We start from the raw sequence: 26,767 nt of genomic DNA, 5'->3' as shown, positions 1-26,767 counted from the left end.
GTCTTGTTTAACTAAAATACTGCATATATATATATATATACATATATTTAGGTTTGCAGCAAATCATAGTTTTTTTTATTGGTCTAGGTCTGATAGACGTTTTGAACGAAAAGTATCTCAGGCACTGAAAACGAAGAAAAACATACTCGCATTTGTAAAGGTTAGCAGCACATTAAGAGGCTCATCTAACAGTAAAGCCATAGTGTTATGATTTGTACTTTTTCCGTCTAAGCTTCGCTGAAACCGGAGTAATTCAAAAGCGGTAGTGGTATGAGAAGAATATTACTTTGTAATTAAAGCTTGGCTTTCATGTAGTAAGTTGCTACAATGTTTAGTAAACACCCATTCCTACCAGGAAACGATTATCTTTTTTTGTTACAATAAATATGGGCCAACTGAATTACATTTTACAGCTATTTATTGTGGTAGTCTTCAGTAAAAAAAAAATCTTACAATACTTTAATTTAAAGAACCTATGCTGAAGAGAAACAGCTACGTTGTATAAAGTGAATAAAATCCTATAATAAATCCCACAAACTTCCGGCTAGCAGGACTATGTCTCATGAGTTGTTATCTCTCTCTCTAGCTTTGTTTTCTGCCCGTCAAATCCTGACACTCCTACGAGGAGGTATTCACTTCTCCACCACAGACACAAACATGGGTCGTTTAATGATAAACTTTGAACGACAAATATTCCTTAATATTGTAACCACATAACCTGCATGTTTTGATCTCATGTTTATGAACAAATGTTTCCTTTATTATAAAGAGAAAACTGGAAAATTATTGAAATATTTTTCAAGAAACATCGACATTTATGGTCTACTCTTATATTTTAGTTATTATTCGTTTACTAGGTTAAGAAATCAGATTGACACAATGTTAAAAATACAAACTAGGTTTTATGAGTTTTATTTCTCAGTCAGATATTAAATTTGGAAAGATTTTTTCAGTCTTGTCCAGTTTATCAAAGTCTCCTTTTTATTCTAATTTCGATCTTAAATCTTACTGTTTGTACATTTGATCTCGTGTCTTATAAACTTGATTTATTACTTCAAGTTAATTATACTTTTTATCTATAGAATTAACCATGGCACAAACGTTTAAGTAAACTCCACGTTTAACTACATACTGTGTTCATTTTTATAACTTCTTTATTCTGTTTTATACGGCACCACAGTGGCCCAGCGATAAGTTTGAAGGCTTATAACGCTAAAACTCGGGTTTCGAAAACAAAGGTGGGCACAGAGCAGATAGCCCAGCCCATTCATTAGCTTTGCGCTAAACAACAAGCAAACTAAAGGGTGTTTTATCTGAAATAAACAAGTTCTAAAGTTGCATTCGACATAGTGCTTCCTAAAATGTTCATTGCCAGGGTAATATAATCATTATGTTCGAGAATTAATTTAATTGTGAAAAATCTCTTGACTGTTGTTCTTGCAGAACGATAAACAGAAGGAACCTTCTTACCACAGATTTCTTTTGTAAGCATCAATTGATGTGTTCTTCATCATCATTGCTCTTGGTGAAGGCATAAGTTGGTGCCAAACTCTTGAACTAACTGGTTATATGAGTGTAGTTAGGTCATAAACAGAATCTAATTATTTTAAATATGTATACATATATATATACAAATTATTCAAAAATCATATTTATCAGCTAATAATAATTATTATTATGTCTGGATAGTTTCATACTTTCTTCTGCGACAACTAAAACCAACTGTGTGAACAAAAGAGCTGTTAGGTTTAACAGCTCACCATAGAATGATACTAATTAAATTCAACGGATCGAGTTTTCATGACAACAGTTCTGGTAATGGCAACGGCAAGACAGCGTTAACGCTACTACACTGTAGTTAAGTATTATACTGCAATGTAAGTTACTTATGATTTCCCATAGGAAATCCACGAAAAAGAAAATGACTAATCCGCTAAAATGATCTCAGAATTGCAGATTCTATGTTTGAGAGAGCGAGGGGACATTCTCTGGTTTCATACAATGACTAGAGCCGTGGTGAAGTGTGTTGGTGCGTGTGAAAGTGGTGGAAAGGAATTAGGGGGGGGGGAGACAGGATGGCGACAAGAGGAGAAAGTCTGAATGAGATCGTTTATCTTTTAGCTTGTACTGGTTTTCGTCTGGAAAACGCAGGTCAAAACAGACGAATTCAATTAGCGTCGACAGTCCCTAAATGTTAAGCAGTTTTTAGAACTACGTAGGAACTATTTTGAGAGATAAGATACCCAACTATAATAACTGGTTGCAGAAGATTACTTCCAACTATATCAACAACTTATTCACTTTGATAATTATATGCATTTGTATCGTATTTTACAGCTTGTTGTGAAAAAATTATAGACAAAAGGTTGTGTGCATCTCTCTCTATACTCATAATAGCCAAATGTCTGCTTGTCTGTCACGCTCTGTAACTCTTGAACGGTTAATCGTAGAAAAAAAAACATCTCAAAATGATTCTCTTCGAAAGTACATTACAGAAAAATTATTCATATTTTGCAACATCAAAATTTTTTAAATAGACATCAACATCAATCCATCAGTCTACATATGTACTGAGCCGTTAACCTGAGAAAAAATACTTATTCACGAAAAAACAACGGGCCTTCCCCCGTCGACTGATTGAAAAAAATATTTCAAAGCTAGAAGCGTGAAAGAAAAATAAGACACATAAAGAAAGGAATGTGTTTGGGAAATATTTGTTGTTGTTATGTCTTATATACAACATTATTTAATTGTACCATGTCGAATAAATTGATTAGAATAGAATATCTCCCCTTTGACATATCTTATAAAAATGAAAACTGTCAAAAAACACTCACTTCTTGCACTCAATTAAAGGATGCGGAAAATGTCCCTGCAGATACTTAGCGAACCTGAGCACTCTGTTGTGCTTGATGCACCCATTGCATCGAAAACTAAAATTTTTGCTAACAATGCATTGTAGTCAGTCTCCTTTGTTTAAAAACAAACGAAATGCAATTTTCCTTATTGAAATAACACATGGAATTACAAAATACGGTTGTAGATGGCCCACTATATACGCTATGATCCAAGACATTTATTCATTACTATTCTTTGTAAATTTGCCATTGAATTGTTTCAACAGGCATCTGCTAGTATTTCAGAATGCATATTTTGTTCTCTAAATGGTGAATATGAGTTGCATATATTTATAAAACGTTTTATATTATTAAACTGAGAATAGTAACTTCAGTAAGAGTAATATCTAAAACAACATATTTATTATAATTTTTTAAAATTTAAACACAAATGCCGGTAGTGCATATTTAATATATTTAGAATTTCAAATGCACATAGAAGAGAAAGACATTATATTATGTCTAAATTAGGATTGTTGATATAATATTTTTATATAATATAAACCGTAAAGTCAGTTGTAGTTACACATCCACATACCATAAATATTCAAAATGTTAGATTGCTCAAAATTAGCCAAATTAAAAATGTTATCCCAAGTTATTATAAACCAACAATAACTTTTCTACATTAAAGAACTCGTAGAACCGTAAAATGTAAATCAAAATGACTAATACATGCTTTACAGAAAACACATAGTATGTTACCCAAAAGCTAAAAATTACAGTAAATTTCAATGTTAATCTATGCAAAATAGCCATATTTAAAACTGGTTAACTTAAGCTGTTTATATTTATTTTTATCGAACTGCAAATTAAAAATGAATTCAGTATCATATGCAGTTACTAATAGCATATAACGCATAAATTCTTAATTAAAAATCAAACTATAGTTATGGTATAAAATTACACCAATTTATAAATGTATATTTGATATCTGTGATCAATAAAATAATTTCACAAGAAAAAACACACTTTAATTCCTAGTAAGTAAAGATTAGTGGGAACATAAGGGACTTATGGTACATATTGTAAAACCCAGGACTTTATGGCCACAACCCAAATTTCGTAGATGCGCGAACATAGAAACGAAGAGTTGTGGCAATTTATCCATGTTTTCATCTACTAGATCTTGTCACCTATGGTCATAAGCTGGTGTCGATCAATGAGGTTTGCTACCGTTAATGTGAGGTGGTGAAAAAACACAAGCCAATCTACAAGTCTATAAGGATGCAAATCAAAGGATCTTATTTTGTCTTTGGCAGGATTTGTTGGTTTTGAAATATAATTATAGTTGGATTTATTGGTACGATATATGCGTACCCAGTCTACGATTATAAAAACGGAACCTTATTTTGACTTGATATCAAAACGATAGACACAATCTTTACTATGTTACTCTTGTAAAAATAATCAAAGTCAACTTCCTATATTGTAATTTCATTTCAATATTTATACATTCAATACGAAACCAAACATTTTAATAAGTAAAAAATGATGTTTTATATTTCATCGAATTTCATAGTTTATTCACATGATTATCCATATACTAATTTAACTTGCAATTTAATCTATGTAGCCCTGAAAAGGACTGTTTTTATGCTAAAGTTAACGTTTACATAGAATATTCAAGTTCTTTATATTCTATCCAATCATATCATGATAATTAAAGAAAATGTAGTACGTCCAGGCAAAAATGAATTTTTATATTCACTACAATAGTTTAAGTTTATATTCAATTTGTCATTATCCACATAGCCATGTAAAATGTTTTTCCACTCTTGATCCTTAAGTTATTAAACTCTTTGTATTCTGTATGCAATATTGTATGGAAACTAAGGTCAATGATGATTAGAATGTCAGAGTGAAATATAAATATGAAACGTTTTCAAAACGGTCATACTAACTAACAGAAAGAACATGTAGTACTTACCATCTTATATTCTGTTAAAATGCACTATCTGATGGAATAACATGTATTCTTTATTCACAAAATTTTATGACTGTTTCGTAAAACAATTCCAAAAACAAATGTAATGATTTAAAAATTGATTTTTCTATTATATATAAAATCAATCAACTGACTGAAATAAATATGAAACATCATTCTATATTTTGTTAAATGGCACTATTTAAAATAATTATGTTTACTCTAACTGATTAAATACTGCAAAGTCCTCCGTAAAACAAACTCAAGTCAGAAAAGTAACGTTTTAAAACATATGTTTCTGTTATACAGCTAAACAAATTAAATATGCAATACTTATCATTTTTATGTGTCGACAAAAGTTGGCATCTAACTGGATTTCAAATCAAATGCTATATTTTTCTATTGAACATTTCAATTCATTCTGAAATACAAACACAAAAGACTAGACCTTTATTAGATTGTTGAGAGATCTGTTCAGTGCACGTGTTTTTGCTAAGATGAAAGAACTCACACCAAACATTCAAAATTTACAAACTTTGTGATTTTTCAGTAGAACCTTTTTTTTCTTGTCTAAAATAATCAAAATGCTTAAAAATCACCTAGTAATAGAAGCACTATTGATTCGTTTCATGTTATACTCTTACATAAAGGTATCTGATCGCAAGTGGCGGTGTGAGGGTATTACTCTAGGAACAGTGAGTGCCTCATTAGATTAAGAAGTAGATTTTGTACTATTGTTTTAAGAGTATGTTCTTATTTTGTATTTATAATAGTTTAAGCCCAAACGTTTTACAAGTCGTTCCAAACGTTATACGGTTTAAATATTTTTACAGACATTTTTTTGCGTATATATATATTGTATATACTCATGTTAGTTTACACTTAACGTATGATTTAAAGACTGATTTATACATACAGACTTTAATTACAGTTGTTTATTTTAAGCAAGTTGAACACGCATATTAGTATTTTTAACATATAGAAAAGTATAGTATTTGAACTAAATATTCCTTATGATTCAAGCGAAATTATTTGTTTTACATAAGATCAAATCTGGCTTTCGTATTTTGTTTTTATACTTTTAGATATAGCAGTGTCATCTATAAATGTTTAATCTCAACTAAAGGTTTACATACTCTCCATACACACAAGCCCCCCAGTGGCACAGTGGTATGTCTGCGGACTTCCAACACTAGAATCCGGGTTTCGATACCTGTGGTGGGCAGAGCACAGGTAGCCCATTGTGTAGCTTTGTGCTTAATTTCAAACAAACAAACAAACATACACACAAAGTTGGTCAAATACTCACTTGTTTAGTTGGACAGTTATGATCTTGCTTAAACCTGTTGTAATGACATTATACACATTGTGTATATTTGTTCGTTATACACGCATGCCAGCTACATTCGTTTGTTTGTTCTCATTTATGCAAACTAATCCATTAAAGTCCTCGTGACAGAACGCAATTTAAAAACCAACAATTAAATACTTTATATTTCATATATATTTATTATAGTAACATTGCTAACAGGGTCTGTTTGTGAAACTTTTATTTATTTATTTTAAATATTTATCACGTTGTGCATCAAATACAGATCTCATGTCAAGCTGGTACGGCAGAGGATTTCGTCAAGTATGTATCTTAATTTATAAACAATAATTTTTTACTTAGTCTACAAATCATTTACCTGGATAATGTGCACCAAATTTATTAATATAAAACATCTCTTGTTACAAAAAATATGTATGATCATTAATCATTAAGAATGAAAAATGGATTATGTGGGTTACCTTTTTTATGCGGATTATCTTTTACACTAAAGCACACAAAAACAAACTTATTATCTCTTTCACTTTACGAAATATTTGAACTTTACGTTTTTAAAAAGAATTGTTAAGTTAAGACTTTCGAGTTTGAGTTAAAAGAGAGAGAAAAGTTATTCGAAGATTTTACGGAAATCATTATTTAGTTTTTCATTTCGAGATTCCTGACATTTGTTTTACATATCAAAATGCATATTATAGATTGAAAATATGTAAGATCTGTGATGTATAAATAGTAACATGCGTGTATTTAATGATGCTCATTATAAAATAGTACAAATAAGCTGTGTTTAATCTGACATGTACTGTACTTGTTTTTCAGATTTCTTGTTAATAATTCATGTTCATCGTATTAACATAAGTATGATAAGGTCATAACAAAAAAAAAAACATGATGTATTATCATTAATATTTATCGCCTTTTCTTTTTAAAATTACCACGAAGATCGTCAGCTTAAGCTAATTGTAGAAGCTTATCAACAAATGCTTGAACAAAGTAAATGTACTAGCTCACCAAATCATGAAGTAATACATTTCTCATAATTACAGAATTAACAGAAAAAGTAGTTTGATCATGACTAAGTCTAACTCTCGAGTTCCAGAGTCTAAAGTATTAACATATTTTCACTCAGATATAGACCCCACGAGCAGGTTATCTACATTTCTAATACGTTTGTTTTAAAAATCTCTCATCATAACTCAAACAGTAGATATTATCCCTGTTAAAGATCATAAATGTAATAAATAAAATCATGGATTGCAAATATGAATTTTCGGGAAAAAAAGATAGAACAAAATCGACCCTTACTTTCAGATAATAATAATAAAACTTTTGATTTCAGCCAGTGTTTTGCCATTGTGGCTTCATCAGGCCTAATAGTAAATGTACAAATCATTATTGTACTCTTATCCCACAAGATAGTTGGACATACATACAAAGCTACAAGCTAAATTAATATAGACAACAATAAGCACAGTATACCAGTAAAATACAAAAAAATTAAGAATACGTACTGCACATTTCAGATTAAAAACAAAACATCCTGTTTGATAATGAGTGCAATTATATATTATTAGTGAAATATGAATGAATGTAAGTGATTTCAATCTACATAAAACATTTACAGTAGACGCTTTGACATGTAAAGAAATTTAAGTAATTTCAATGTGAAAACTAAACAATAATGATTTCCGTAAAATCTTGTAATAACTTCACTGTCGTTTAAATTGTAATACTCAAACTGTATTGTTAGGCGAGGAGAAAGTATAATCAACTAAAGTATTGGTTTAATAGCTGTCTTTCATAATGTAAATTCAAATATTTTGTAGTTAAAGAGTTAATAAACTTGTTTTTATGAGCTATAAGTTCAAGCTCATCAACACACATAATCTGTTGCTCAACATTTTAATTTTTAATGTTTAGTGATCATAAATATTTTTGTCACAAAATATATTTTACATTAATAAAAATATTTACACAATGAATCGTTTACAAGTCAAAATTGTATGATCTGACACATTTAACCGAAATCCTTTGTTGTACAATGTACAAGTTTAACATGAACTCTTCATTTTACTCCCAATGTGAAAAATGTTTAATATAAACAGATAAAGATGTCACAAAATAACTATGTTAGAAAAGGTACAGTAATACATATATTTCAAATATAACGAATATATATATATATATATATAGCTTAACATTTTACATCTCGAACAAATGCGATCAATTAGTCAATAGCTACAGTAAATCATCATGAACTGTATCAGCTAGCTACCATATCATGTAATCCTTTGCCCATAGTTGAGCATAAGAAACGCCAGCAAAACAAGGTAAATAAAAAATTAAGAATTTAAAAACCTGCAAATATGGATCGTAAAAACGTAAGAAAACCAGGCTGGAGATAATGTAGACTTTATTTCTTTAAACTACAACTCCATATTTTGACTCCACCAAATGTAATTTCATGTAATAGCAAGGAGCCAAAATGGGGGTGTGTAGTTTGAGTAAATGATGTCTACAGTATCTCCTGCCTTGTTTGCTTACCTTTTTTATGATCCCTATTTACAGGATTTTAAATTCACAATTATATTTATCTTGTAATTAATTATAATTATGCTTCACCAGCTTAGGAAAGGCAATCACGCTATAATGATGAAAACAATGCTTTACCTATGTAGATAATGACAGATTAGATATATATTACAACTACTGTATTGATTATAAATTTTATTTTTTCTTAGACTTTATCTATTATTAAACTAATATGATTTGATAGAATATACAGAATCTAAATATCTCATCTAAATGTCAATTTAAGCATGAAAAGTATTCCATTTCATGGCTACTACACAGACTAAATCGTGAATTAAACTAGTATATTGATAACCGTGTATGCATTAATAAAAACCAATGCACAATCGCATGTTTCCGAGATGTTGAAAAAAACATTCGATAAAGTATAGCACAATGAACTCTAATTCAAACTGTCCAAATTGGGTTTCTAATTTCCTGGGACATAGGAACATCAGAGTAAATGTTTGGGGCACCTACTCCGAGTGCTGCACTCTGGAGGCGGATGTCCTTCAAGGAAGCGTACTTAGCCCTACACTGTTTATCACGTATGTCAGCAACATGTCTCTCAAAGACCCAAACCACACCTTGCAAATGATGTTACAATCTGGAAGAGTGCCCCAAACCCAACAACAGCAACATACAATATACAACCACTACTAAACGAAATAGAATTGTACAGTAATAAGAAAATAATTAAAAGTATTGCGCACAAAAAGTCATATTATTCCCACAATCGTATAAAACAAGCAAAATAATGCCATATTTATATCTATATGGGACTCTCTTACTGGTAGCAGCATCACAAAATTCTTAGGACTACATTTAACTTAAAATTAAACTGAATATCACAAATTAATAGCATAAAAACCAGGATTTGGAAAAAAAGCTAGTTACCTTAGGAGTCCGACTGACAGCAACCAAGGAGCCTCATAATAAAACATATTAAAAATTTACAGACCATTCATAAGACCAATCGCAGAATATGCCTGTATAACATGGATCAATGTATCAAAAATACACGTCAACAGACTACAGCAAATACAAAACTATATTTTAACGAAAGCATATAGTCTCACGATTTACCAACTCAGTATACTACGCAATTATTCAAACATGTCAATTCTATCAGACAGACTCCTAGATAATTCACTTCAATATTACAAGAAAAATGTTAATAAAATGAACTGATGAGCAAACTAGAGAATTACATAATACATGATGAACCAAGCCCTAAATACCTTTCCTCTCTAAACATCATAAATAAGAATCTTACAGGTCAAACAGTACTGGGCTAACCGAATCCTAGACACAAAAGTAGCTCGATTTTAAAAGGATTTTGTATGTAAAAATAGGATTATGTAGGTGTATATATGACTGCTAAGCGGAAATGTATTATGAACACGTACTAATAGTGCGATCATGCATAGGTGAAGCTGGTGAAAATATATTATTATAACCCCAAAAATTGGACATGGTACGAAAAGGGTATGTTAATTAAAAACTGCTAACAATGGAGAAAATTTAACATACTGTGAGTAATGCAACAATGTAAAAAGGGTTATTACCTATGATTCAGTAACAGTGCAAACAAAGTAACAATTCCTGAGAGGGAGGAAGAGGTCAATGTGGAACTCGACCCTCCCTGGTCCAAAACATGGGTCGAATCCCGATGAAGGAGAAGAAGGTGTCCGGCTTATCTTCTTTTGCCTCATGTTGAGCCTCTTACCTACTGAAGTAACATGTATTGGCACGTTTTTGCTCCCTAGTGAAGATGGAATCTTGGATACTTTAGATAATTCATACTGGTTCAGCATGTTAGATTTCGTGTCTAGCTATTGGTAAGTCGCTTTCGATCACGAAAGCAAATCTAAAACTGTTTCAGTATCAAGAAAAAGTTAATAGTTCTTAGTAATGCTATTCGGATTTTGTAATGTGCCAGTTACTTTTAAATATCTTATGGAACTCGTATTATAAACTCTTCAATGGGAGTAGTGTCTAAATAAATGGGCACTATGATAATATTTTCCTTCACATCTAAAAACCTTAAAGCCTGAACACATTTCAGGTAGAAAAGTTCAAAAATGCACACAAACATAGAAATTTCTGAACATGTGGTTGTGAGGGATTATTTGTGGACCAATCTGGCCAAAACTGCAGTAGTAAAAGATCGACACCAACCTAAAAGTTGGAAGTTTTGCCAGCTTTGAAAACGCATAAAATGAAACGATAAACATGAACCTCTAATGTACTAGCTTGACATGGATATAGAGAGATTGGAGCATGTGACAAACATGCTGGTAGGTTAAGACTATGTAGGGGACAAGAATGTGAAAGTCCTATGAGACACTGGATGCAGCAGTGAGAACCAATCTAGTATCTTATGGCCAGATGTGGGCTGATAATGTGTACAAGAATAAACGTGGACACTCCATACGACGTGGGAGACCTTGAGGCCACGTGTATGAAGGCACCCATTTATGACGTAGAAATTAGGAAGAACCAGACAGAAAGGAGGCTTGTAAAGCATCTGAAGCCATCACAAAAGGTCAAGAAAGGAAAGGCAAGCAAGACATCACGCTTCTGCAAGTCTCGAAAGGTGACAACCTGATTGTAGGCCTATAGGAACTGAAGGAAGCACAGAAGAAAGACCCTTCACTGCAAAAACTTTGGAACAGTGCTTGGGAGAAAGTCGAACTTAAGACAAAGGGGAAAGGGAATTATAGAATAGAGGACCGGAAGAGAGTGCCATACCAGTTCTATCAAGGCAGTTCTATTGGGGAAGATAAACATATCATACTACAAACAGAATATTGGACTCAAGTGATGCAGTCGATTGTGGGAGGTAACCTAGGAATGAAGGAGGTGGCAGAGAGAAGAACCAGCAACTTCTATTGGCCGTGGGTCATTGGAGATGTGATCAGATTCTGTGACACCTGCCAAAGGACAATACATAAAAGGAAAGTAGCCAAGGTGCCACTGGATGAGATGCCTCTCATAGAAAAGCTATTAAGTAGAGTAGATATGGACTTGATCAGACCACCAACACCTGTATCTGACAAGAGCAATCGGTATGTGCTGACAGTAGTCGACTATGTGACACATTCACCAGAACCCATAGCACTGCTGAAGATAGAGATGGAGAGAGAGTATCGGAAGCCCTCCTGGAAGTGTTCTGCAGAGTAGATTTTCTAAAAGAAGCTCTGAGTGACAGAGGAACCCAGTTTACTTCAGACCTGATGGAAGAGATGTGCAGAATCATCTTCAGCATACTATTTAAGACATCATTGACTCTCTCACAAAGTACATTACATTTAGGGTTGTACATGGCGGTAAAAAGTTGCCTAGTGATTAGAACAGGTACCTGCAGGAAGTATTATTTGATTACCGAGACGTACCACGAGCAAGTGCAGGTTTTTCACCCTCCGAGTTGTAGTACAGAAGAACAGTACATGAACTGATGCAGATATTGAAAGAGCTGTGGACAGAAGAAGAAGAAGTGAGGAATACATATGAGTATGTGTTAAACCTCATAAGCCGATTGGAGGAGCCATATCAACTCGATTGAGAGACTTTGTATGCAGCTCAAGTCAGTCAGAAGTTACAATTGCCATCTGGAAATTCTGAAACTACCTCTACTAGACAGACCATCAGCCCTTTGCATACATCCAGAAGTGCAAAATCGACAGTGTAAGGATCATGAGGTGAGCATTGTATCTCCAGAACTACCAGTTCTACGTTTAGACCATCAAGGGGACTACAAATGTTGGTGCATACTGTATGACAGTGTGTGCATGAAATGAAAGCAGTCTTTGTAAATAGTATAAAAATTATTGTAATTATAATTTGTTGAAATTGGTATACTGTTAAATATACACAACTGTTTCAATTTAAGTATAATGTGAGTGTTAAACTTAGTTATTTTTAGAAGTGGTAGTTTATCACAAGTTTGTTTACATAACTTTTTAAGAATCATATGCTGTGTAGTTCACTAGTTATGAACTTGTGATTATTATTTTATTGTATTATGTTACTAGAAATTTCCGAGTTTTTCTTGTTGTTTCAATTGAATATTATTGCATCACAATATCTAAAACTCTGTCGGAATATAAATAATATGCATCAGAAATTTAGTTTGAAAGATAGATTTAAACTTCGTGATTGTGAGTTTAGCCATAAAGAGCGTATATATATTGGCGATTTTTAAAATGAAACTATCACAGATTGTATTGTAATAAGAGAGTAAAGAAGAAGAATTTGTCTTGTCAATTGGGTTCTAAATTAATTGAACCAGACTTTGTGTACTTTGACCCAAAAGAGACAATTATTTAAAGCTCTGGATACAACTGTGATAACCAACAGTGGAACAAACACTTGTATATACATTTGACTTATTTTAGTACTTTGAAACCAGTGGACTGTGTGCTGTTTGTTTATTATTGAAATTTATTGCCAACAAGTCACAGACACCTACTGTAAGGAATCTAGGTCATACATATAAAACCTGACAATGATCTTTGTTTTCTCACAGAATTGGTCAGTTGTAACATTCAAACAACATCCACTTGAAAAGCAAAGGATAATACAGTCGCTAATCCTTTCATCCTAGATGCTGTATGTTACTGCAATATCTTCTTAAGCAGAATAAACATTATCTACTATACAGAACAAAGGAAGTGGAATAAGACAAGCTTTGGTACTCTCTGGACTAAGTGTTTATGCTAAAACTGCATACAAACTAAATAAATGATTTTTTTTTATCCATATATAACTAAAGCATGTAGAAAATATATGACATACCTGTATATCACAGATAATTAGATATGTTTTATGAATCCAGGCCTATTTTAATTAGTGGTGTAGGTATGTATGTTTTATGAAGTACTATCCCAGAAGAAAATGTTGTTGTGATGTCTTTTGCATTTATTTCTTGTATTTCTTAATATTTATTGCACATTTATGATTATTATGTAGTGTGTTTCTTTTACCATACTTGGTAAGTGTACATTGATTTTTGATTGTTGAAGAGGTTTTTAGGCCAGGTGTCCATTAACATGAGGTAGTCCTTCAGATTAAGGGGTTTTACCAGTACGCTGCCTGTAGGTAATTTGTTAGTTTCTTTGACCTATAAGCCAGATTTACATTTTAGTGCTTTTTTAAGATTCTGTGCCATAAAGGTGTTAGGACTGGTGTTGGGTTTGTTGTAGTGTGTTTTGTGAAACACTGGTATTTCTAGTGTATCTGCATTAGTATTATAATTAGTTGAAGTTTTGTTGTTGTGTTTGTCGGGCCTTTTGTGAAATATTGGTATTTGCTAGTTAGTGTCTGTGAATTGATATTAATATATGTTGGTAACTGTGGTTGGTTTAGTTTATTTCTCTTTTGCTTTTTCTTCACAGCTATTTTAAATGGTTCATTGTCAGAGTCTAAATTTGAATTCTGCAGATGTGTAAGTGTTTTACAGCTACTTTTTGTATGTTTATAATTTTGCTTGTTGTTGGTATTTAAATGATTTGCCCTTTTGAGGGATTTTGAGTTTCTAATCCCTAAGGGAGATGAAAGCGTGTAGATGTAATATATCTTAGATATAATGTATTTAGGCAGGAGGGCTAGTATTCCTTGAAAAGTTAGTTTGTTTACTTGTTAAGTTGGAAATAACTTGGTGATTTTGCTGAATTGTTCTTCTTAGATGTTGTTATTAGTTAATTGATCGAATTCCAGTTTAGTGGTTTGTGTAACTGTGATATGAACACAACGTACCACATGTTTGCAAACAAGGCTGCTTTGAAGCAGAAGCTCACAGCGTGTTATTTCAATTTTTCCTCTTCAAAACTAAAAAGTGGTTCTTTGAATCTTGCACTCAGAAATCAAATCAGTGTGATCGGTGATGTAAAACAAACATGTCCCTTTATTTTCTGAACTGACCCAGATTTTCGGTTAGAAATATTATATTGTCTTTAATTAGTATGATGAATGGGATAAACACCTACAGTATGAATGCTTTTGGTTAATATGAAGAATAGTCCTTTTCAGGACTATATATTTGTAAGTTAGACTAGTGTATAAATAGTTATATACATTACCTTGCAAAAGTTTTCACTCCCTTGTCCTGGTAATAAATGTTAGGTATTTTCTTGTGAAAGACATAACTCAAACGGCGAAAAATATTTATTATATTAATCTAAGACCAGTTTCTAAAGATTACAAAGAACAAAAGGTGCATTGTTACCAAATTTAATTATGTAACACAAAAAATGTTGATAACACATGTTACAAAAGTCTTCACCCCTAAGCTTTTAGCATCGTTGATTTAACTTAACTCACTACCCTTTTACAGTACATACAAGTGGCTCTGTACAACTCTATCAGATACCAAAGTATATCATAGAGTACTGATTTAAGCAGAGGATGTTGAAAGTGAAAAATTAGTTTACTGTTACATGTTGAGAATGATGAAAAAAAGAACTATATACAGACCTAAGGGAGAAGATGTTCAGAAGAACAATTTCGGAAAAGGCTATAAATCAATTTTAAAAGGTTCTCAATTTGCCATTAAGTACTGTAAAATTGGTTGTGAAGAAATGGAAAGTGTGTCACACTACCTGAACCTTGCCAAGATTAGGTCGCCCTAAGAAAGTATGCGATCGAACAAGCAAAAAAAAAAAAAAATACGTCAGAGAAGCGACTGTCAAGCCATCAGTGATACTGAAGGAGCTGAAGACTTCAATAGCAGCAACTGGAGTTACTGTACAAAAGGTATGTATGGTAGGGTGACAAGAAAGAGACCACTACTGACAAAGATGCATCTTAGGTCGCTAATGGATTATGCCTGTAAACATTTCAATAACCCTATAACAATGTGGCAGAAAGTTATATGATCAGATAGACCAAAATATAAGCTTTTGGGTTAAATGACAAATAGTATGTACGGTGTAAATCCAACACTGCATGGTTGTGAGTCCATAATGCTGTGGGGATGTATTTGTGCAGCTGGAGAACTTGTGCGCATTCAAGGGATCATGAACAGTGCAAAATGTACACAGATGTTGGAGATAAACCTGAGGAAGTCAGCTGAAAAACTAAAACTCGGTTGAAGGTTTACATTTCAATAAGACAATGATCTCAAACACAGATCAAAGGCAACCCAAGAATGGTTTCGGAGAAACAAAAATTAAATCCTTAACTGCCCAAGCCAAAGCCCAGACCTAAATACACTCGAAAATATGTGGAGAGACTTAAAAATTGCTGTGCATCGAAGACATCCTTCCAACTCACAATAACTGGGGGATATCTGCAAGCAGGAGTGGGTAAAAATATCTCCAGCATACTGTGAAAAGCTTGTGGAGGGTTATCCAAAACGATTTTCAGCTGTCATTACTGCCAAAGGAGCTTTAACCAAATATTAACTGCATAATCATGTTAGGGGGGTGAAGACTTTTGCAATATGTTTTCAAACTTTGTTTGTGTTATATCACTTTTGTTCTTTGTAATCATTAGAAATTGGTCTGAGATCAATATAATAAATATTTTTGGCCATTTGAGTTATGTCTTTCACAAGAAAATAACTAAAATTTATTACTAGCACAGAGGGGTGAAGACTTTTGCAAGGCACTGTATGTAAACCTTGAAGTAGAACTGTACTGTGTTACTGGGTTTTTGAGTCCTTATTAATTAATGGCATCGTCCTAGAAATCATATACACGCATCACCATTTTAATAGGTCTAACTGTATTTCGTTGGTTTACTGGCCCAAAGTGTGCTGATGAACCTTGAATAGGTGAAATTGCAGTCCACGGCAGAGGGTTCGGGCCAATCAAGGAATGCATTAGCCTCTACACCACCGATAATATTTTCAATTTTGCGTTCGAAAAAAAGAAATAATCCTATAACATACATATAGAATCATTAAACAGTTGGTCCGCTGTATAATATCGAGTAATAAATTAGACGAAAAGTACTATAATGTTATTGATACACCTGAATTAATTTAGGTTGATATATGTATTGTATTACAATTAATTAGTGTGATGCGTACGGTGTATTTCTAGAGCTTGAATGTTTTATGTTAATATGAAAATAGTTATTTTCAGGACTATGTGGATTGTGATTATATAACTATTTGTATGTATTTTGTGTTTTATAATTAATCGTAGATCTCACATACGTCAGTATCAGTAAGATACATTGGTCTTACTCATTGTAATCTACTTCGAAATATGCTTTCAAGCAGTAACACAAATATTTTCTTTTTTTTTCTTTGCTTTAAAAAATTCTATTTACAAACTCTCCTACTATAGTTATCACATACTATTTGTCTTACATTTATTTTAAAGTATCATTAAATTAGACACAGTGAATCAACCATCATCTTAGATCTGAATGAACGTTAAAAGCAAAACAAAAATGTACAACAGCACTGAGTTATACCAGTACCATTTATTGGAAAGTGAACTTAGTACACGTCTTATTCTTATTCCTTACATATATATGTGTACAGCTTCTTTCAAGTGAAAACAAGTGTTGACAATTGCATTTTAACTTCTGTTTATTATTACATTATGCTGCTCTATGACATAATTAATAAAGGATAATTACAAAGAAAATTCAGGACTTAAAATGGTTATATCTCAAAAATTATTGTCCTAGGAGAAAGAAATTTCATCAGAGGTGTATTTAAAATCATAATATTTAATCAATTATGTCTAAACAAAACATATGGTTTGAATTATGTTTCATACCTAAACCACATTTTCGCAAATTAGTGTTGATTATATTTCTCTCCTTTCTCTGTGTTTAATTATTGAAGATAAGTGATCTGAATTAAATGCGTGTCAGTGTGAAAGGAAAATGTGAGAATCAATAAAACTGTTTAGAATAGAAGATATTTGCAATGGCTTCATTTAGGAATAGACTTGGTATGCTGACTGATAATTATGGAAAGCATATTGAACACCGTCTGCAACAGTTTATAAAACACCCTATGCTATGCTCAAACGTTTCTGATTTAAACGAATGACTCTCATCGTACTTCCAGTGAAATTTTGTTCTCCTAGGATAAATAATTTTAAAGATCTAATCATCTTAGATACGAAATTTTCTTCATACTTGATTTGTATGATATTTAATGCTAAATTAACTATAAATTCAAAATATTTTCAAAAACCTCAAGGTAAGAGACCAAGTAGATGCATATATAGAAAATATGTACGTGTGAGAAAATAGAGAAAATGATTATACCTCTAGATGATCGAACAAATGTCAGATTACGTGGACTCTCACTGCAATCTTTCACCCTTCTAAATAAAGGCTATTGTTGTCTTAAGCTCTGTGCAGCACACAATTTTAGTCCCATATATTCAATACATAAACGTTTGCACTGGCAGGCCGCCTGTTAATATTTTACTCTATTTGCTGTAACATTTCTGAATTCAGAACCAAACAACGTGGATGATGATGATGAGAAAGCAAATGAAACAATAGCAGTTTAGTGCGTGTGGTATGGCCCCTTTTAGTTATCCATAAACTAACCCAAAGCACTGGATCCTGATGAGATGTTATAATGTGCTGAAACTGAGGAATGCTGATCACAACTAAAGAAGATATGCACAAATTTGTGTTTAGTTCACCTTACATGCCTAAGTATTCTACTTTCAATGATTGAGATGTCAATGAATTCGCTTAAATTGACATAAATAGTATCTTCTTTCTAATAATCTAGCATCTCTCTTTTGACAACAACTTTCTCTTTACCAAATTTAAAGCTGGTAGATCATCTATAATATATGGCCATACTTTACATTCTACTTAACACAATCTGTGCTATGAGAATGTTACAGTTGGCTGTTAAATGTCACCCATTTGTCCATGTAAAGTTCTCTGAAATTCATATATAATACTTCAACATCACATTTTCTGCCATCTTTACCACAGTATTAAACACTAGCACACATTTAGGCCTTCTGGGCAAAGTAGTCAATTGCATTAAAATGCAAATTGATTATTACAAACCGTTGCTGGAAAAAGTCAAGCAACATCCAGAGCAGTCTTCTATACTGATAAACCAGACATTTGCTGCCTTAATTTACAACGTTGATTTGTTTTCTGGGCTGCATAGAGAATATAATGTCTGCGACATCACTCTATATCATAGCATTATTTTCGATAACAGACTTAAGTGTGTAGACTAATTGTGGAGTGGGACATACTCTGTTGTAACCCGCAAAGAATTTCCTCACTTGTATACTGGGTCATAGCAAAAACAGTGTACTCTATTCTACCCCTCTAGATGATCGAACAAATGTCAGATTATGTGGACTTCACTGCAATCTTTCATTCTTCTAAGTGAAAGCTTTTCGCTATTCTGCTTTTTAATTGCTAGAATCAAGGTAATGTTTGGTGAACCTGCTATCACCAGAATTCTTTCACCACATGATGGCTATGATGAGAACACAGACTGGACAGATATGTTCTCATATGTTTCTGTAAAAGCCCATCCACATTTTAACATTCTCTTGGCTGTTTGAAACTGACTGAAAACATGAATTCCTATCTATGGAGTTACTAGTGAAAGGGTTTGATGAAGTGAACAACATCCAACAGCTCTTTCTTAGTTATGCAATAATGAAATTCAGTATGTGTGTTACTGTCAAAATATGGCTGTCATACATAACCACAAAAATATACACAATCACTTTGACAGTACCAATCCTATGCACATGTCACTAGCATTGGAGTCAAAGATGATTTGTATAACGCTGATCCTTTAAGTCGTCAACTAGGGCACATTTCAGTAATGGAAAGGCATGCTCAAAGTGCATATCTGTGTACACTACCAATCTTGAGTTTTATATCTAAACTAAAAACAGTCCAGTTGTAAAAAAAAGTGTGGCCAAGAAAAAAAAAGGACGGCGACGAAGAGTTGTGAAATCAAAATTGGTGGCCAAGCCAGTGCAGTAATGCTGTTGATGACAATGAAAATTTTAATAATGACAATTCAGGTAAACATTATGTTACCCTCCTCTATGTTTCACTTAAGAGTCTGTAATACAATGTTTACCTGAATTCTTAAGGCTACATATAGACTGTAAAATATTTTCGTCTCATATATATACCAATCCAAGCATCAAGGTGATTAATTTAAAATTTTCTCGTTCAGAAAGAGTGTCGATGGAGGACATTAAAGTTGTATATCCTACCACTTCGAGCCTCTCTTAACTGTCGAGATTGAAATCCAGTGCTATTGACGTTACCAGTCTTAGTAGTCAACGATACCTGGTAAAAAGTAACATGAAGGAAAAATATAGTGGTCTAAATATAAACTAAGAGCGCCACCTCCAGTTCACAAATACGAAGTCATATTATGGACCTGGTTCAGCAGTTTTGTGACGAACCAATCACTTCCTTAATTAAGTCAAACAAGTTGTATCTTCCTTCCAAGTTGTAAGTTGTGTTCAACCCAGGATTTGTTAATTTACAACAGGTTTGAATAAAGCACTCACTTATACTCTTGTTGTTTGTGCAAGTTTGGATGTTATAGGAACTTATCTTACAACGTTTCTTACAGATACAGTGCAAGGGTAGTCCCTTCTCCAGAGTCTAAACCTGACACAATTAAAGTGGCCTCATGAGTGGCTGGCTCTCAGTCGCCTCTGGCATATGCCTGGGTTCTGGCAGGATGATGCCTCCATATTTGTAGCCGTACACCTTGGTCCCATGGAGGTACAATTGTTTGGTTTCATTGGTAGACTGGGTGGTTTGTCAAAACATAAGAAGATAAGATACATAGATAGAAAAACTAAAACTCAAAACTAAAAGGTCCCATGGTATTTATAATGCCATAATAAATAGCTGGAGTTAGCATACAGACAAACAAAAACCTTTAAGTTATAAGTGGTTCCTTTCACAGAAAACGTAAGGGCTAACTAGAACTTTCGTAGATTTAGAATGAAATATAAGCCTTGTTTGAACATAAATTTTTAACTTCTTTGATCATATGGAAAGTTGTGATGATCGGGTGAGAAATGCAGTCTATTGTGGGAGTTGGGTTGTACTTCACGGACTTTTACTTGCACGAGAATACTACAATAAAGATACATTTCGACTGTATTAACGATTTTGGCATATTAATGGCATATAAAGAAATCAATTGGGTTTAATCAAATACAGATTAATCCTTTATGTATTAAATGATCTGAATCTAATATCATTTCAGCGTGTTCCAGTTCCACCGTAACATCAATTAGACTCTGGATTACTAACGAAGGGATACAGTCCAGGAGCATACAAATCATAGGTGCATAACTGCAGACAACTATTTAAAAATCAGGATAAGTATCACCAATAGCAGCAAACTTCTTTAAATAAAATGCGGTTTATTTAACTAATAATAATGATGAAATTGAACTATAACAATCTATTGGCTTATTAGATGTTGCACCAAAAAATAACTTCCAGAGAAATAGTCCTTAAGTCAAATTTTGTTCAGTTTTTATCATAGTGATTAAATTAAGTTGCAGTTCTAAGTCTTTCTTATGTATTAAGGGGAAACTTTTTGAAGGCGATGCTAAGTATAATCTTATAAGTAGATTTGTCGAATTCTCTGTGCTAAACAAGTTTTCAAATTATGGTACCACGAGTATCATTGTAAAGTAAAATTATATAAGCACTGTTTTGAAAGATAATTAACACTATCTCAAACACATATCTCTGTTTTAAACAAAACACAATAGCTATCTTTTGTTTTCTTATTCAGCTGCCGCATCTGTATAAATAATAGGCTTGCGTTTGTCTATCTGGAACTTTTCTCGCAAATTTCTCCATCAAATGCTATAAATCTCATAAAGTTAAAAAGAATTTTGTCCGAGGAGTCTAGAATGTATATTGGCTTGTCTATTCAAAATCATCTTACCTGTTTTTTGCTTAGTCAAACTTTTTAATGCAATGAGTATAGTACACGATGGTACAATGTTGTCATCACGTGACGGTGGCTTCGATTTGAACTTTATTTATTTATTTATTTTTTTTTGCAAATTATTTCACACAAACAAAACTTAACCTGCATGTAATTTCCTTTAAAAAATTAACATTACACTAAATACAATTTCTATGGGCTTTCTCAACTTATTTAAGTCTAAAATACATATGCCCAGTTCGTTCAACACCATATACTTATCACTTTGTGAACACGCATTTAGACGTTTCTGCATATAAGCTAAGTTTGCCTTTATTACAACTTTATATTTAATTTACTTTGCAATAATTTAGCTTCGGTTCCTTTCATAGCTGTTTTTTTCTTCGTTTTTGCGTGTTTCTTTGTTTCAAATGCTCATTACTGTTGCATAGTCTGTTCACTATTATATATACCATTATTTTACTTTTTTACTTTACTTATGTGTAGTTTTATTAAATAATGTTACGTCTACTTAATTTGTTTGTCTGAACGCGTAATTTTTCTTTGAAATAGACCAGGATTTATCGATCTAACACATAATGTCTGCAAGAAAGTGTAGCTTTAATGGCGTGCGTGAAAATGAAAAAAAAAAAAGAAGAAGAAAAATTCAAGCAAAGGGCACGAAAACTATCGCAAATGTCATGGCTAGTACGTTAGATTTCCCTTTGGATATCCATGAATCATCCTCTGTTTCTGTACTTTTGTATATGTATATATTTCAAGATTACTTCATCAATGAAAACAACAGTTCTTATTTTCTAGCCTTAGCCAAAACCATTATCAAGTGCAAAGCAAAAAGCGTATCATTTCTCACCTTCAGATTTTTAAAATTATCTTAATAAGCAAATTTGATGTTTGAATAATTTAAATTATCAAATATTTTAAGGCTGTGTTTATCACACTCTTCATAGAACATACTGATTTCAGTATTGAGTGTTATTCATATGTATGTGGAATGGCTAATCTTTACGTAGTAAAGTTTTTATTTTTTGACCAATAAACATCACTTAAAAAGGTTAGACATTCTCCACTTAATTATTTGTTCCGGCATATCTTTATTCTCAATAAACTTACTTATTTTTCCAAAGGCTTCTTCAGAGGACGATTTTTAAGGGTATAACAAATGTCTTCCATTTCTTTCTTTTTTTAGATAAGGATGTAATTGAAGCATTTGTAAAAGACAGAATTAATCGTACTTCGAATATAAAATAACATAAAGCTTTAAAAACAAATCTTAACTCACATGTCCGGCAAGGAGAATATTCTTTGAATCCAGACAGCGAGCTACGTGCTGTCCAACATGTGCCAACAGGATCGCGTCTTCTGAGGCTGTTTGAGAAGTATACATAACGAGGTGCGCATGCCTATATTAAAAATCATAAACTGTTTAATATGTTCACCAATAAACAGAAAAATATTTATCCTAAAATTTTATTTTTTATAAAGCTGATATTTTAATACACGCCGTTTTATGGGGATCTAAAAACCTACTTCTTAAAATACTAGCGAAAATATAAAAAATAGCAACATTGTTTTTACTTAACCAATTTGAAAAACACAGTACAAGTTATAGTTGTCTTAATCCCCAGATTTCTAATTTGTTTTTATACCATTCACTAGCGGCGGGGTCCACATATTGCATCACACGGAGTATTCTATTTTTTCTCTGTTACAACACTCACTGTCAAAAAGCGAAAAAATTAACATCACCCAATTTCTATCTTAAACACACAGAAGACCCCAGAAGTAATTAGTTGAAATAATTATAATATTGGTATTTTTACCAAACTTTATAAGCCCAGAAGGAATTTGGTGCATAAATCCTTTTAAGAAATGTGTTTATAACCTTGATGGCTTATAAAGCTAAACTTTGAAGTTTGATGCCTCTAAAGAATCAAGTAAGATACATAAAAACAAGAAAAACAATGGTATAAATGCAAACTTCGTTATTAATGACTTTAAGCATGATATGTAGTTAAGTAGTTACTGTATGCTAAGTTATTTATGAAATAAAACTATTTTTGTGCTTGAACACAATTTCAAAGTAAAGACTATATATGGGGCTTAGGCCTTCAAAACGCTAATTTCGACAAAATAGAAAATTATTTAAAACCCACACATTAATTATTTTATTCATAAAAAATAAGATCAGTTTGTTATACAAATTAATACTTAAATAAGTAAATTAATAGTATTTTCAATATTGGTGGCAGTACATCACATTTGGAATCTGTTTCTTTTTCCTCACTGGTACTGTAACGTCGATATGAGTGGGCTTTTTTATGACCATGCAGAAATTACAGAGGAGAGGAGGAAGCCATGTGTGAAGTTAGTGTGGTGAAATTTTCCTGGTTAGCAAATCACATTGACAATGTCTCAAGACCAAGTTCTTCTGTTGAAGTTGATGCAGAATGCGATGATGATGTGTATTATTGTCTGCTCAATTATGATGACGTGTATTCATATGCATCATATCATTCTGCACAAGATTTCACTTGCATATGCCACATAATACATCAGGATGCATGCACTTCTAGACTACTGAAAGAAACTGAAGGCTCCCACAAGTTTACACACTTTCTCAGTGGTAGTGAAATTGAAATTCCAGTAGATACTGCTGAACGCTGCACCACATCTAAATATGAACACAGAACTTCCAGAGCATCTTGTTGATGAGTATCCTCACAATCTGAACCCAGGAGTTTGCAGGTGTGTTGGTTGTTTGTTTGGCGTTTTTTGGCATAAAGCAACTAGACTTTCTGTGCCAAACAACCAGTAAAAATGCTAGAAGCAAAAAACAGTAAAATGCAAAAATAAAACAAGTTAAATGCCCAAAGATCAGGTAAAAACTAAACAGAAGTATAAAGACCAATGACCCATAAAAAGGTAAAAACACAATTAAGTTTGACAGTATCGCCAATGACACCATCCATCTAAAAGTAAAACGTGGGCAATTGTGATCTGAGTATCACAATGGCCACACATAGGTGTATCAGTCCCACATAAAAGAAAACGACGGGTAAAAAACCTGTTAATAATGCTCAATGTTGGTGGTTCTGTGCAACATCTCCCTCAACATGCAGTTTAATGTTGCCACTGAGTTGACAAACCCAGTCGGCATCCTCTGGTGTCACAAAGACTGTCTTCTTTTTAGATCCTGTCTCCATTTGTATCTCCCAATAATCTTTATTGAGGTCGATCTTGGGAAAGAACTTGGCTCCATTTAGTTTTGCTATGATAGCCTCTGAGTTGCCCATAGGTTTGGAGTCAAACTTCGTTACGAGGTTCAATTTCCAGAACTCTATGCAGAAGCAGTTTCAGCCATCCCTCTTCTTCACGATTACTACTGGTGAACAGTAAGCTGAATTTGAATGCTCGATGATTCCAGCTTCTAACATTGTCAGTCCATCTTGTAAATAGGCGTGCCACAAACTGAAATACAGTTCCTCAATGTCAGGTTCACTTCTCCGAACTTCTGACAAAACCTTCTTCATTAAGTTCATAGTGCTTCAGCAATACTACTTTCAACTTGATATAGTCCATGGTATCCTCTGACATTATGCCCACATATACTTGCAGGCCTATTCCTGTGAGAAGAGGCTATTAAAGACTGTTCAGTCACCTTTGTCCTAGTTCTAACTTTGGGAAGTTCTGACCCTGATTCCATTATCATTCTTGGGTCCTTCCTCTTTATTTTGGGTGAGCTTGGTGATCTCAGTTTGTGCTCTTATTCTCTCTGCTTTTCTTCTTTATCAGTTTGTGCTCTTGTTCTCTCTGTTTGCAGTCTCCCCTCTCTTTCCTTTTCTTCTTTGATTCTTTCTCTTCCCTTTTCTTTGTTTAGTCTTTCATCATCTCATTTCTGCTTATGCTCTTGTCTCTCTAATTCTTCTTGTTGTTGTTAACAAACTCTAGCAAACTGCTATCTTTTATCCCAAGTCATTCACGTCCCTATATCTATTTATCAAAATAATTCGGCATGGTTATATAGCACAACTGTAATCTCTACACTATTTTCGCCACCACTGCAGTGGTGTGCATATAGGCCTACTTCCGCTGTCGTTCACGTCTTCGTCTACCTCCGTTTATTACTGTATAATCTTAGATGGCTCCCCAATGTCAGTTTTTTATATATGGATGGCAGGATTCTTTCCAGTAGGTGTCTGTGACTTGTTAACGATAAATTTCAACAATAAACGATAGCACACAATCCACTTATTTTAAAATAATATAGTCAAAACAAGTCAAATGTATTGTTACATCTCTGGTCATTAATTAATTTTCCGTAAATTCGTTCCGACGAAACTTTAGCGACACAAGTCCTTTCTTGAATAAAACTGGTTTATTCTTTCTGAATATAACTTTGGGATACACTTAATTTCAACAGTCGGGTTATAACAAACGCTATAATTCTCAACGAATGTCTCATGTACTCAACAATGTTCTCTCTCCGCAGTTCAATTACACATTGTTCCGACACTTTGTAACCGTCTTATATATACAAGACTAACACATATCTAGTAAATGCTGGGGCATTAATGAAGGAACAGGATATTTTAAGAAGTCAATGACGTGTTATTAGCATCACGGGACCCTGATGTCGTAACTCTGCCCCTTCCTTAGTATTGTTCGTCCCAAACAATAGGCATTTACATTAAACCAATAACAATTAACAATAACTTAATTAAATGCACAGTATTACAAACACAAAATTACAATTCAACGAAGTCTCTTAATTTTACGGGACGTATCTTCCTCCGTACTGGTCTCTGTCTCATTGGCTTCTGCTTCATGTGGGGTTCATCTGCTTCATCAAAAAATGTCCTGTCGTCGGTAACAGTCACATCAGTGGTAGTAATTTCATCAAAAGCTTTACCGTTTCCCTTCTCAAAACTGAGTAGAGTTTCTTCTTCGACGGTGGCTTTTTCAGGTGACACTTCTTCAGAAGCGTCATTTGTTCCTTTGTTCACTTTGTCCCAACTGAAATGTCCTGGACCGTGATAACGCCAAAGCCTATTGGCATGCACCCCTTTTGGCTTACCTCGCCCTCCACATTTTATCCGAAAAGTCACGTCTGAGAGATGATCCACTATGTCATA

At 33.1% G+C, this 26,767-nt stretch overlaps 1 protein-coding gene across 1 annotated transcript in view; it reads right to left on the bottom strand.

Annotated features, from left to right (window-relative positions):
* LOC106468534 (integrin alpha-PS2-like) overlaps window positions 1-26,767 on the bottom strand; it is a 104,458-nt gene that overhangs the window by 37,654 nt on the left and 40,037 nt on the right. Inside the window, exon 4 of the mRNA XM_013928966.2 lies at window positions 22,915-23,035. Coding sequence (XP_013784420.2) covers window positions 22,915-23,035 — 121 coding nt within the window. The remainder of the gene's footprint in view (window positions 1-22,914; window positions 23,036-26,767) is intronic.

Source organism: Limulus polyphemus, unplaced genomic scaffold (assembly GCF_000517525.1).
Source record: "Limulus polyphemus unplaced genomic scaffold, Limulus_polyphemus-2.1.2 Scaffold3046, whole genome shotgun sequence".
Classification (NCBI taxonomy): domain Eukaryota; kingdom Metazoa; phylum Arthropoda; class Merostomata; order Xiphosura; family Limulidae; genus Limulus; species Limulus polyphemus.
The sequence above is the reverse complement of the archived record's forward strand: the minus strand, read 5'-3'. Positions and strand labels throughout refer to the sequence as shown.